This window comes from Schistocerca cancellata, chromosome 9 (assembly GCF_023864275.1).
Source record: "Schistocerca cancellata isolate TAMUIC-IGC-003103 chromosome 9, iqSchCanc2.1, whole genome shotgun sequence".
Taxonomy (NCBI): domain Eukaryota; kingdom Metazoa; phylum Arthropoda; class Insecta; order Orthoptera; family Acrididae; genus Schistocerca; species Schistocerca cancellata.
Window position 1 is genome coordinate 416,688,125 of NC_064634.1, and position 14,446 is coordinate 416,702,570.

The 14,446-nt window shown below is 44.4% G+C and overlaps 1 protein-coding gene across 1 annotated transcript in view; it reads left to right on the top strand.

The window, feature by feature from the left end:
* Positions 1–14,446, top strand: part of LOC126101459 (hemicentin-2-like) — a 496,135-nt gene that overhangs the window by 319,422 nt on the left and 162,267 nt on the right. The window contains exon 4 of the mRNA XM_049912112.1: positions 5,624–5,827. Within this exon, the coding sequence (XP_049768069.1) occupies positions 5,624–5,827 (204 nt within the window). The remainder of the gene's footprint in view (positions 1–5,623; positions 5,828–14,446) is intronic.

The following is a 14,446-nucleotide window of genomic DNA, read 5'->3' on the forward strand; positions in this document are numbered from 1 at the left end:
GGAAGAGAAGTGAATCGGACACAACACTACCAATTACTATGGCAGGAGAGCGCGCCAAGGCATGGAGTACGAGGAGCAGTACCACCCTCTAGGAAATGTGGCTGCATGTTACAGCGCCTATTAGACCGCAGTCTCCGAAACAAACTATGATTGAATAAATGGTCTCTAGCATGGAAACCATGCATTTTCGGACAAACTTCAGTAGACCTTTTTTTGTTCCGCATCCTCTCATCGTTCAGTCCCTAGAGTTTGTACACGGTTCAAAAAATCACCCTATATATTTCAAAGAAATCCGTGCTGGTTATGAAAAATCAAATACAGTTGCCTCTGCATTAAATATCGACAAACTTTAATAATTAAACCACAGAGTCAGCGTTGGCATGATTATTCCACTTGTTCGCAACCTCACTTATTTTGCTGCGATAAGAATACGGAGGATGGAATAAAGTACTATAAATTCATTATTGTAATTAAGTTTTTTCATCATGCATGTGACTAGTTTCGAACTACAAAGTTCATTTTCAAGGCGGGCCTATTGAAGCTAAAATACAAAACCTAAAAGAAAAATAGAAACTAGAAAACATAAAAATGCAATTCTTAAAATTTCATTAATTATTCACTGGATTGTAATATACCGGCCTAACTATGCTTGGTTAGGCGCTAGTCAATTTATTTCATGGCCGGATGCGCTGTCAATTGTCTTAGAACTGTTGCTCTACTGTACGTAGTACGCCATGCTGCAGAATGTGTTACTATCTTCCCGCTTTTAACGTTCTCGTAAGCGCAATAAGGGACCGCGTCCTAATCACGAAGAACACTCTCATACCGTAATACCACGTTCCCTGTCTTTCCGTGGAGGCACTACACATGTTGTGAAGTAATGTTGTTCACACATTTGCAAAACCCAGAATCATCCATTAACTCGTCACTTGGTACTGTGTGAAACATCACTTCAAATCACTTGTTTCCACTCATCCACGGTACAATGACGTGTCTCTGTAGATCATCTCAAGCGTCACGTAGCATTGACTACAGAAGTGTCCTGCTCGACCTCTGCAACACTAATACTAACAGTGTTTAACAGTGGTTGGTCCTGCACGTTTTCTCTTCACTGTCACATCACCAGTAATCGACTTGGATAGCTGTGTCACAGTTGAAATGTTCCTGTGCTCTCTGACTTTCCTCACTCAGTACCAGTCGCGACCATACGTCCAACGCTATGGCTTCTCTCACCATGACGCCAGTTGTAACACAGTTGTGCCTCTTTAAAACATTGGAAGAATGCTATCTTTTCCAACGTCCCCGTCATTCTCGCCGACGGTGGCCACCCTAGCTGGTGGAGAACCGAGAGTCATAGCTGAACGCTTCCAAGTGATGACACCACTGCAAAAGCAGCTATTTGTGTCGTGGTGTTAACGGTAGCCTATGCATGGAACGGTAATTCCATAATCTGGCTGTTGTAGCTCCTCTCCGACCAATGGTGTGGGGAGATGCAGATTATGGCAGGGGGTCGTTGGTTCTTACATCACGGCAGGTGCAGATACGGAGGGTTATTATGTGTTTGGTGTACTATACGGCAATCACCCCTTGTAATGCTCAGACATAGTCAGCCGGAAGTAAAATATGGTTGAAATGGCTCTAAGCACTATGGGACTTACAATCTGAGGTCATCAGTCCCCTAGACATAGAACTACTTAAACCTAACTAACCTAAGGACATCACACACATCCATGCCCTAGGCAGGATTCGAACCTGCGACCGTAGCAGCAGCGCGGTTCCGGACTGAAGCGTCTAGAACCGCACGGCCACAGCGTCCGGCCAACCGGAAGCTTGGTGACGAGTACCCCTATGTAGGTGACCGGAAACTTGATGATGTGTACGCCAGTTCTCACTTACTCATTGAATCACAATCATAACCAAGTGCCCAAGAAATCTGGATATTGCAGGATTCAGCCAACCGGCCAAATGGAAACCCAAAATGAAGCCTTTTTAAAACTATGGCAGGTACTGACAGTGATGTTTCACACAAGTATGTAGCATCTCCGTGGTCTTCACTGGTGATGAACCATTATCTGACCCTGTTCAAGCCGCTTGTATATAAGCCACGCACAAAACTAATGCAGTCTGGAAGCCATCAGGTAACTGCAACTCTAATCATTTACATAACTGCTGCTGGCTTGTACGCGTACGAAGTTACATTGACATCCGACCATTTCGTCTGAGTGACTCACTTTTCTCGTCAGGTGGTGTAGTTAAATAAAACTTTGGTGTAAACATTTTTTTATAAAAAAAAGCAAGATTTGTGCTGTCTCCTGCAACATGATGTCGGCTTTCTGTTAATATATTTAAATTTGTGGTAAGTTCCTATGGGACCAAACTGCTGAGGTCATCGGTCTCTAGGCTTACACACTACTTAATCTAACTTGAATTAATTTACTCTGAAGACAACACACACACCGATGCCCGAGGGAAGACTCGAATCTCCGACGGTGGGAGCCGCGGTGTATTGTTATTCCTTGATATGTCAATGGTACAATGTTATCATTTAGACAAAGGTGGGTCAGATGTTTGTCCACATGTGTGTGCGAGTACTGTTTACATCTAGGGCTTTTCCGGGGTAACGAGAGTTGCAGCCGTTCTCAGTTCCCAGCACATCTGATGCAGTAGCGGCGACAGGTGGAAAGTCCGCAATACTTGGATGCGTGAAGGATGAAATGTACGACCACGTTCGCGAAATCGTGGCCCTGTGTACATGAACGATCTAATGGACAGGGTGAGCAGCGAGACTGTTTGTGATGATGCTGTAGTTAATGGGACCATGTAGTCGCTGAATAACGCTAGGAGGTCGATTTGAAGAATTTTTCTTCCGTGTAATGAATGGCAGCTAGCCCCGATGTAGAAAAATATTAGTGAATGAAGATTAGCAGGAAAATCAATCCTATGCACTGGACCAATTAACCCTCATCGGTAGAGTGGTGGTTCCTTTGGTTCACTCCTGGCGGATACCCAGTTGACATTACAAAACATAAGACGGTAGGTCACTTTATTATAACCCGAACAACATAAATGACTCAACATTGTAAGTATCCATGTGAACAGTAACGTCATGAATATTTGTTTCTGTCTCTAAACATCAACGTATCACTTGATACAGAACCAGATACTAGTCTCTTCTTACAGAGGACAGTTGACGATAAACATTTATTCAGAGTCCTCTCTAATACAACTATCGCACTGCTGGCTGGGCAGAGAGTTGAAGCTGTCGTTTTCGGCGACGATTGTAGACTGGGATGAGTGGAGGCGCGCTCAGACGTAAGCAAGCGAGCTGTTGCGGTGGCGTGTGGGAACCCCTACTGGACTGTCTATGCTGACTCCACTCACTTGTCGTTGCGTCTGGCAGCGACTATGCTTACTTTCGGTCTCGTCGAGAGGTACCGACCATGTTTTAGCACCTCGCTCTTCAGACGACACCACAATGTACAGTATCAGTGGTGTGTTACTTGACAGTCATCTCGATTGAATATTCAGGCGTAACATTGTAAAGCTATATATGAAATCGAACGAACACTTAAGGTCGACTGAGGGGAGGGGACTTCAGTTTACTGCGAGAATTCAATGGAAAGTGTAGCTCATCTATATAGGAGGCCGCGTATGGGACATTTGTGCTGCCCATTCGTGAGTCCAGCTCGAGTGTTTAGGATCCTAACCAGGTTGGTTTAAAGGAAGACATCAGAACGATTAAGAGAACTACTGCTAGACTTGTTATCTGTAGATCTGATATACGTGCGAATGTTATGAGAACGCTCCGTGAAGTAAAATGGGACTCCCTTATGAACGAGACCTTCTTTCCCGCGAAACATTATAGACGAAGTTCATAGATCAGGCATTTAAGGCGCTGCAGTCATGGACTGTGCGGCTGGTCCCGGCAGAGGTCCGAGTGCTCCCTCGGGCATGGGTGTGTGTGTTGGTCCTTAGGATAATTTAGGTCAAGTAGTGTGTAAGCTTAGGGACTGATGACCTTAGCAGTTAAGTCCCATAAGATTTCACACACACAGGCATTTAATACTGTCTACAAGAAAATTCTGCTGCCACTAACTTACATATCGTAGAATGAAATTTTCACTCTACAGCGGAGTGTGCGCTGATATGCAACTTCCTGGCAGATTAAAACTGTGTGCCAGACCGCGACTCGAACTCGGGACCTTTGCCTTCTGCGGGCAAGTGCTCTACCAACTGAAGAACCCAAGCACGACTCATGCTCCCTCCTCACAGCTTCAGCTCAGTGGGTAGAACATTTGCCCGCGAAAGGCAGAGGTCTCGAGTTCGAGTCTCGGTGCGGCACACAGTTTTAATCTGACAGGAAGTTTCGTATCAGCGCACACTCCGCTGCAGAGTGAAAATCTCATTCTGGAAACATACCTCAGGCTGTGGCTAAGGCATGTCTCCGCAGTATCCTTTCTTTCAGGAGTGCTAGTTCTGCAAAGTTCGCAGGATAGCTTCTGTAAAGTTTGGAAGGTAGGAGACGAGCTACCGGCAGAAGTGAAGCTGTGAGCACGGGGCCTGAGTCGTGCTTGGGTAGCTCAGATGGTAGAGCACTTGCCCGTGAAAGTCAAAGGTCCCGAGTTCGAGTCTCGGTCTGGCACACAGTTTTAATCTGCCGGGAAGTTTCATATCAGCGCAGAGTGAAAATCTCATTTTGGAGATATAGTTTTGATGTTATTCTATTATATTACAACCAGTTTCAATGTCTCAGTACACAGTCTTCAGGCCTTAATCGACACCGAGGTGGTGAGCTCCAGTCGTATACACGATCCCATCAGTGGGCAACATCTATGAACCGGCTTCTGCAGAATACTGTAACAACGATGTTGTGTCTGTAGGTGGTAGTTAAGGGTTGCAGACACAACATCACTGTTACAGTATTCTGCGGAAGCCAGTTTATAGATGTTGGCCACTGATGGCAACTTGTATACGATGGATTTCACCCCCTCGGCGTCAGTTAAGGCCTGAAGATGGTGTACCGAGTCACTGACATTGATTGCAATATAATAAAAGAACATTAAAATGACGGCACTAGGTGTTTTACTTTATTGCGCAACTGAACGGGTTAAGTCCAAAAAATGGTTCAAATGGCTCTGAGCACTATGGGACTCAACTGCTGTGGTCATAAGTCCCCTAGAACTTAGAACTACTTAAACCTAACTAACCTAAGGACAGCACACAACACCCAGCCATCACGAGGCAGAGAAAATCCCTGACCCCGCCGGGAATCGAACCCGGGAACCCTGGCGTGGGAAGCGAGAACGCTACCGCACGACCACGAGATGCGGGCTAGGTTAAGTCCCACACACCATCAGTTAGAAGGATAGACACACAAAAACGAAAGAGAATGACGAGCAGAACACCTTCTGACGTAAACCGTATGGTGACTTGAGTGGTATATGTGTTAAATATGGGTGCAGAACTACCTAGCTTATTATGTGGAGAAGAAATTGTTTGTTTAACAAGTTGTATCAGACGCTACGAGGTGGAAAGTTGCTCACTTTAGGTTATAAAGTGAAATTGCAGGTGATGTTTAGCTCAGGATCAAAGAAGAATGACGGGCGTGTGTTTTATGTGGCAGGCAAGCCGGAGCCGAGGGTGCGCTGGCTGCTGGACGGCGAGGTGCTGGACGAGGAGTGCGAGAAGAACGCGGGTGACGTCATCGAGAACAGGCTGACGTTCCGCGCGGTGGCGCGCAGCGACCTGGGCGCCGCCTTCACCTGCCAGGCGACCAACACGCGGCTGGCTGAGCCGCGAGAGGCCACCATCCGTCTCGATCTACACCGTGAGTACCGCAAGCCTTCTGCAATGATCTCAAAAAACTGCACGGGGTTTAAAGTCCTGCTGGGAACTCTGAGGAGAGCAATAACGCACAGCCTCAACATTGAGGTCTTTGAAAAAGCCATGGCCAGTGAGCAGTCTGGTCGCGTCTCATAGAAATTGGGGAGGGCTTGTCCACCGAAGTAGGAGGGCTGAAAGTTTTTGAAATACTTCGGAACTCTGTAAGGGCAACAATACAGCACTGCCTAAACGATCAGGCCTCTGCCTGGGCCATGGCACTAAGCAGTCAGGATGTGTGTCACAGAAACTGGGTAAGGTTTGCCCACCTAAGTGAGAGGGGTAGATATTGTTGGGAAGAAATTGCTGGAAACTTTGACTATAAAGGGAACAATGCAGCACAGCCTCAGCTATGGGGTATACACTCAGTCTGGATGTGTCTCACAGCAAGTGGGTTCTCCTTGTCCAACTAAGTAGAACGGTTGATCCTTTTTGGAATTAAGAACACCTAGGCACTGTGGCTATGAGGTAACCATGCAGTGCTACCCAAACCATCATGCCTGTGCAAGACCACATTCAATAAGCACTCTGGACATGACTCGCAGAAACTGGGTGAAGTTCATCCACATATTTTTGGAAAGAAACTGCTGAGAACTAACTGTGCCTATAATGGAACAATGCGGCACTGCGTTTTCTGTCAGGGAGAGAGGCGTCAGTCCATTCGCTGCTTGACACATCTCATTTTATTACCTAAATTACATTAATCAGAGTTACAGTCATGTTTTTGACCCTAGATTTATAGTGGTTGCTAATCACAGTAATGAAGTCAGTGATTGTAAACATCAAGCCATATCAGATAGGAGACGAGGTACTGGCAGAAGTGAAGCTGTGAGGAGGGGGCGTGAGTCGTGCGTTGGTAGCTCAAATGGTAGAGCACTTGCCCGCGAAAGGCAAAGGTCCCGAGTTTGAGTCTCCGTCAGGCACACAGTTTTAATCTGCCAGTAAGTTTCATCAAGACATATTTTCTATAGATCGGCCTCTATGTTATGATTGGGAACTCTCATGCGGAATAGTAAATATCGCTTGTGAGCCTTGGTTTCCTGCGTCATCGTTATGCCACAGCAGGAGCTGTGGGCTGAGGTCCTAGCAGACAGGTTCAAAATGACGGGTGGTGACACCTGAGACTCTTTCCAATAGCGGGAGGGTTATGCCCCTAGTCGGCCTGGGCGCAGGTACTCTGCAAATCAGCATTGCTCTGCTGCGTACTTCTAGTGAATTTTTTTTCCTTTGGAGTGGGTGAATATCTGTCTGAAACTGCGAGAATGAGAAACAATGACAAGAGTCACCCAAAGTAAGTAAATGGCTGTGTTACAACCAGAGCCCACGTCGGTCAAAGTACGCTTCGCAGAGGGTATTCCACTTAGTCCAGTGACTTCCGGGAATGTAGGTAAGCAGATTTCCATTTCTTGCTACAGAGAGAATCGACGCTACTCATATTCGTTTACTGTGTATTCTGTCCCCCACAGAAAGCAAATTCCGTCAGTCTGACGCCATAAACAGTGGTGAGACGATTTCCTCCACCAAAAGGCGGGACGTGTTCTTATTGGACGTTCTTAAAAAACACTCGAGGGTAGGAGACTAGGAGCTGACTTTCTGGCAATCTTGTACGCGGAAAAACCAGGGATTGGCGAAATGAAATAAATTGTATAGGATAGTCAGACAGATCATTCAAGAAATGGTATCGGTGGGAAATCTATTGATAGGAGAACTTTTTACACCAATTGCTCGGTTGTAGAACAGGTAGCGCCTTAATAGTTACATCATTGGCCAGAACCTGGTACACCCTCTTCTATTGGACTGTTGTGTTTCGTGGTGAGCACTCAGCTCAGAGCAGGACCAGGGGACGCGGTGGAGACTTACTTAGGGCTACGACTGCGAGTAGAAGACTCAGTGCTAAGATTTCGAAGAGGACTCGAGCCTTACGGGCTTTAGCGACGAAACGTGGCAGTATGCGGAACTTCTGCTCTGAGAGGCAGCCTGAGCATTGTCTGACGAGTGTAGGTGGCAGCCGTTGATTATGGTTTGGCAACATCGACTGATTACGGAGGAGTAAAGTTAGGTGCTTTTCATTACTCAATTAAATACATCCGGGCTCCTCTGTGACTAGGCGAGGGGATGTAGTTAAATGCCTAGTTTCCTGTCTCTGTTACGATCAGTATGTAAACATTAGTGACCATGTTTCCTAAGTTGTTAGGATATTAATTGTTTTTTCCTACATTTTGGCGGATTTATTGATGATTGTTCAATATAATTAATTAGTTCTAATTAGTTGTTCGATTTGTCGTGTGCCCAATAAAGATCTACGTTAAAGTTTGACGTGTGCACACTGATAACGATTGTAATACAGTCTAAGCAAAAAAATAAAGAAAGAAAAAAAAGAAAAAATCACCGCGAGGGAGTCATTCGAATGGGAAGGACATCGGTAGATGCCATGTTCATGTACAGACCAACAAATCATGAAATATCGGAAAAATTGGTTGATTTATACAAGAGAACAGTTTTACAAATTGAGCAAGTCAATAGCGCATTGGTCCACCTTTGGCCATTACGCAAGGAGTTATTCGGCTTGGCACTGATTGAGAGAGTTGTTTGACGTCCTCCTGAGTGACATGGTACCAAATAGAGTCCAACTGGAACATTAGATGGTCAAAATCCTGAGATCGTTGGAGGGTCCTGCCCAAAATGCTCCAAACCTTCTCAATTGGGGGGTTGATCCGGCGACGTCACTGGTCAAGACAGGGTCTGGCAAGCAGGAAGACAAGCAGTAGAAACTCCAGCCGTATGGAGGAGGGCATTATATTACTGAAATGTAAGTCCAGGATGGCTTGCTATAAAGGGCAACAAACAGAATAGTAGAATAAAATCGACGTACCGCTGCGTTGTGAGGATGCCGCGGATGAGAACTGAAGAGGTCCTGCTATGAAATGAAATGACACCTCAGATCATCATACCTGCTTGCCGGGCTGTATGGCGGGCAACAGTGACGTTGGTAACCCACCACGGAGTCTCCAGACACGCCTTTACTGATCATCATGACTCTTTTGGAAGTGAGACTTACCACTGAAGACAATTCAGACACTGAGATGCCTGGGCGAATGTGTGTCTGAAAACTCTTCGGAGAGTGCTGGGACACCAACTTGACTGTCGCCTGCCATACTACCGAGAATCAGGAGTGATGATCTAGGGTGTCATTTCTTTTCATAGCGTGACCACTTGGGTTGTCATCCTTGATACCCTGAAAGTACAGTGGTACGTCGACGATATTCTATGTCCCTTTCTGGTGCCCTTCATGCCAAGCCAGCCTAGGCTTACACTTCACCCAGATAATGCTCCCTGTACGCAGCGAGAGTTTCTACTGCTTATGTTCGCGCTTGCAAAAACCTAATTTGGCCAGAAAGGTCGCCGGATCTCTCCCCAACTGTGAATTTTTGGAGAATTAGGGGCAGGGCCTTCTAACCATCTCGAGATTTTGACAATTTAACTCGCCAACTGGACAGAATTTGCGAAGTATCACCTAGGAGGGGCCAGCCGCTGTGGCGGAGCGGTTCTAGGCGCTTCCGTCTGGAACCGAGCGAACGCTCCGGTCGCAGGTTCGAATCCTGCCTCAGGCATGGATGTGTTTGATGTCCTTAGGTTAGTTAGGTTTAAGTAGTTCTAAGTTCTAGGAGACTGATGACCTCAGATGTTAAGTCCCATAGTGCTCAGAGCTATTTGAACCTTTTGAACCTAGGAGGGCATCCAGCAAATCTCTCAATAAATGCCAATGCGAAATTGCTTGCATAAGTGCCAGATGTGGATCAACGTGTCATTGACTTTTTCGGTTTGTGAAGCACTTTCTATTGAATAAATCATCGTTTTTTTCTGAAATTGTAATAATTTGTTTGTCTGTACAAGTACATCACATCTACCGATTTCTGTCCCATTCGGATAACTCCTTCGTAGTGTGCCCTCTTTTTGTCTTGGAGTGTAAATTTCGATTTATTTGGGCCAAGGTTTTAAATCAGTAGTTATTGAATCCCTTTTTCTCAGCAGAGTGCCTTTCTTGATATAGCCAAGCGCAACATCGAAGACTGTTTCCTCGGAGCCTTCATCAAATCGGTTACCAATGGTTCTTAACTCAATACGTGAGCTCCTTGGGCAGCGATCTGTTTCTCAGTGACTCGGCTGATGCAGATCCCTGTAGCAGTCGAAAGGCTTGGTTCATAGTTATCGCTTGTAAAGTCTGTGCAAGAGCCGCGCCCAAAAATGTCTGGACGTATATCTCGGAAACTAGGAGCTGTTCTTCCATTGAGTGGGAACGCTGAATGCTTTTGGCAGTTAGGTATTCCTGGAAAATGTAATAGTGTAAGAAGAATGTAAAGCCTTAGATTTATAGCCGAAGACTTACTTTTCATCCCTCACAACATCTGGTCCTGAGGACCACTTTCTGTATCCTACAGCTGCCGCAGCACATGATGGCAGTATGTAACGCAATTGCTACACATATTAAACAGACAGATATTTTTAATAATATGATACAGTTCTCTTTCGCTTCCGGATATTTATTTCACTGTATAGTACTTGGTAATTATGACGAAACGAAGATATTTGACAAATCGGTGTACCTGTAAATCGTTTATTGCCTAAACAAGTGCTTTATGAGCAATTGACCCACAAATATAACTGTTTCTGGACACTGAATGAAGAAGACCATGTCCCAAATTTAATTTTGGTATGCAAACGACTCAGCTGAAGGTTTTGAGTCCACTCATTACAACAACTTGCGGTTCGTCTTTTTTTTCCGATCTAGTAAGTAACCGATTTATTAAGTATAGCTATGTAAGGAAGAGAAACGGGAACATCAGCCACATATCTACCACTACTAGAAAGTGCAAACCTTGACGGCTACTTATTTTTGGAACCATCGGTTCGTAGCTAAGGTATTAAAACTACAGTTTCCTGTCAGAGGTGTTATCTAGAAAACATTCGTACAGTCATACGAGACTACTACTCAAGTTTATAGGGCCCATTCTTCTGACGGTCCATCCATAAACGAAACAGAAAGAAACCATTCATATACGGCGCAGTGAAAACTTCTCGTTACCATAAACTTCACGGGGACTCGTAATGACGTGTGTATGTGGGTGTAGACGATGTCACGTCTCGCACTGTTAGAGGCCTTCGGTACTCTTTGTGAAACATGTACAGAACTACTGAATGCCTACACGCGGGCTCCGCTACACGGATCCCAATAGTGGGTCCCTTTACTCGATAACAATACTGTTTACTTTACTGTAGCTATTGGCAGTACAGTAACAACAGTAACAGTTCTTGTCATCGGACGAGATTACGGCGGAGTATATTCCTGTTTAGGTATGTCAGTAATACGGAATTCCTATCATATCATATGAATAATGTCAACATTTTTGTACACGGTCATATGCAACTTGTACGAATAAGTATAAATTTAAGAAAAATTACTGCGGAATATAAGATTATTCGTTAACGAGCGTCAAATCCAGCTGTTAACGAACATTCACGAATCCAGGTCTTGTTGCGCGTTTGTATTTTGCATTTAGAACCATCAGAAAGCACATATCTCATGCTCTGTTATTGCTATGTGTTTAGTCAAGCTTATAATTCATAAAAATTTAGTTTCTGGATTCATTAAGAATCAGAAATTATAAATATTTAGGAATTACATAAAAATGTAGCTTAGAATAGTTGTTTGGTGAACCTTTTGATTGTTTGTTGGACATATCCCGATCCCCGACTTCGTCTACAATTTTAACCCTTACTTTAACGAATAATCTTATATTCCGCAGAAAATTTTCTTGAATTTATGCTTATTCGTACAAATTGCATATGACCGTGTACAAAAGTGTTGACATCATTCATACAATATGTCAAGAATTTCATATTACAACTTTTACTCTTACGACTCCCTCCGGGACCACGGAACTTATTGTCTGGCGTCCTAACACATGTCTTAATACAGTGTGCTTACTTCTTGTCAGTGTTTACCATATTTCCGTTTCCATGCGGATACTGCAGAGATCCTCTACATTGTTATAATTCCACTTATTTTTCAACATCGTTCTATAACTCTCCGACTCGAACGCTTCGATTTTTCTCCAATTTTCCCTCAGGTCATGATTCAGTACCATACAACGATGTAATCCACACAAACAACCTCTGAAATGTATTCGTCAAAGTAAGTGCTATGTCTGATGCTAATAGACTATTTTTGCCAGGAAGGCCTTCTTTAGCTGTACTATGGACGAGCCAGCCTAAGTTGATCCCTGATAGTTTTGGTGATCTGCGGGCGGCAGCTTCGCGGGCCTACCTCAGCAAGTAACCTATTGCAGTTTCCTAAACGTCCGTATGGCAACGCTTCAGTGTTCCCACAGCTCTATAGAAGACTACAGTTTTCGCCTGCAGACGTCAGCGCTCCGCATCTGAAAGCTGAGAGCAGTGCTGCTAGCTGTCAGCATATCATTATCATCAGCAGATCTTATCATTGAAATCCTTTCACTGTGAATATTAATTGCACTCTTGAACCTTTCTTTTATTTCCATCATTGCTTCTCCTGTCTATACACTGATCACTAGGGGCGAAAAACTGGATCTCTGTATAACACATTTTTAATCCGAGCGCTTTGTCTCCGATTCATATTGACATCCGTTGGTTCTTGTATATAGTATTAAACCTTACTCGTCTGTGGGAGACCCTATTCTTATTTTTATGAGAATTTTGGACATCAAGCAACATTTTTCACCGTCGAATACTTTTATTATGTCGACAACTCGTATGAAGGTGTCTTGATTTTTTTTAAAGTTTTGCTTCCATTACGGTGCGCAATGCCAGAAGTGCCTCCCACATGCCACTTCGTTTCTGAAACCCAAACTGGTCATTATCTAACATATGAAACCAACCCTTAGAAAAATTTATGAATCATTGAGCTCATAAATCTCTAATTTATTTGATTTTCAAACAGCTGAGCAAAACTGAACGTACTGAGACATTTCTCTCTTTACTTATTCTGATCGTCACTAAACTGACACACAATATTTTTAGCGCAACGCAATATGACTTTCAATAATCCCTACAAAAGAATGGCCCTGACTAACAATAACCTATACCTTTCGTGAATCACTTACCTCACAAAAGTCTTCGTTACTCGAACTACTTCAATACAGCGAGCGCCAATATTGCCAGCTAAATATAAGATTCTAACTACTGAAGTCACTAACTACTGATAGGTTTAGTTAGAAAATGAAAGATTTTGATAGAGAACAAACAATGTATTTACCTTAATAGTGTTCAAAAGTCATTATATATATATCAGTTCATGACATCCAGGCTTACAAATTTACTGTCTCTGATGGACACACGTCCAGATCATCCGCTCTCAAAACTCTGCCATCTCTCTCCCCACATCCACCACTGCTGGCGGCTCACCTCCAACTGCGCAACGCTGTCCAGATCATCCGCTCTCAAAACTCTGCCATCTCTCTCCCCACATCCACCACTGCTGGCGGCTCACCTCCAACTGCGCAACGCTACGCGCTGTTCACATCCAATTGCCCAGCGCTACAATAGCGAATATTATAAGAAAGCCACCCAGCCACACACTGCACTCAGCACAGCCAGTGATTTTCATACAGAGCGTTACCTGACGTTACCAATATAAAAACCTAAACAGCCTACTTACACAGAGACTCAATTTTTTCTCATTCTTCTCTATATTATGGTTGTCTGCAATCAGGATATACACTGACGAGCCAAAACATTGTGACCACATGCTTACCGGTCGGTGCGGCCGAGCGGTTCTAGGCGCTTTAGTCTGGAACCGCGCGACCGTTACGGTCGCAGGTTCGAATCCTGCCTCGGGCATGGATGTGTATGATGTCCTCAGGTTAGTTAGATTTAATTAGTTCTACGTTCTAGCGGACTGATGACCTCAGATATTAAGTCTCATACTGCTCAGAGCCATTTGCACAATTGTTTGAACCACATGCTTAATAGCTTGTCTGTCCGTCTTTGGAACGAAATACATCACTGATTATGCGTATCGTAGATCCGAAAGTTTGTTGGCAGTTTTGTAGAAGTTATTGCCATTAGATGTCTATGAACAGGTCATGTAATTCGCATAAGTAACAAGCGGCTTACATGCGAAAGTGGAGGTGGAGTCCGCTAGCAACTTGGGTAGATTCCATCCGTTTACATCAGGCGAATTTGGACGCCGAGACATTAACATGAGGTCACTGTATTGCTCCTCGAACACCTGTAGCACGGTTCTGGCTACGAGACAGGGACAATTATATTGCTGAAACATGAAATCACCGTCGGGGAAGACATCAAGCATGAAGGGATGCTGACGGTTCGCAGTTGTCAGTGGGCCTTATATAACTGCCACAGATACCAGGTAAGCGCAAGAAATGTCTCCCACAGCATAATACTCTCACGCCAGAATATGTCTGTGGGCTGCTGCCCGTTTAGAGCCACCGTCCATCTCGATGAGACGTTTGTGGAGACGACCATCCATTTAGTGTACCAAAAATGTGATTCATTCGAAGAGCTGACA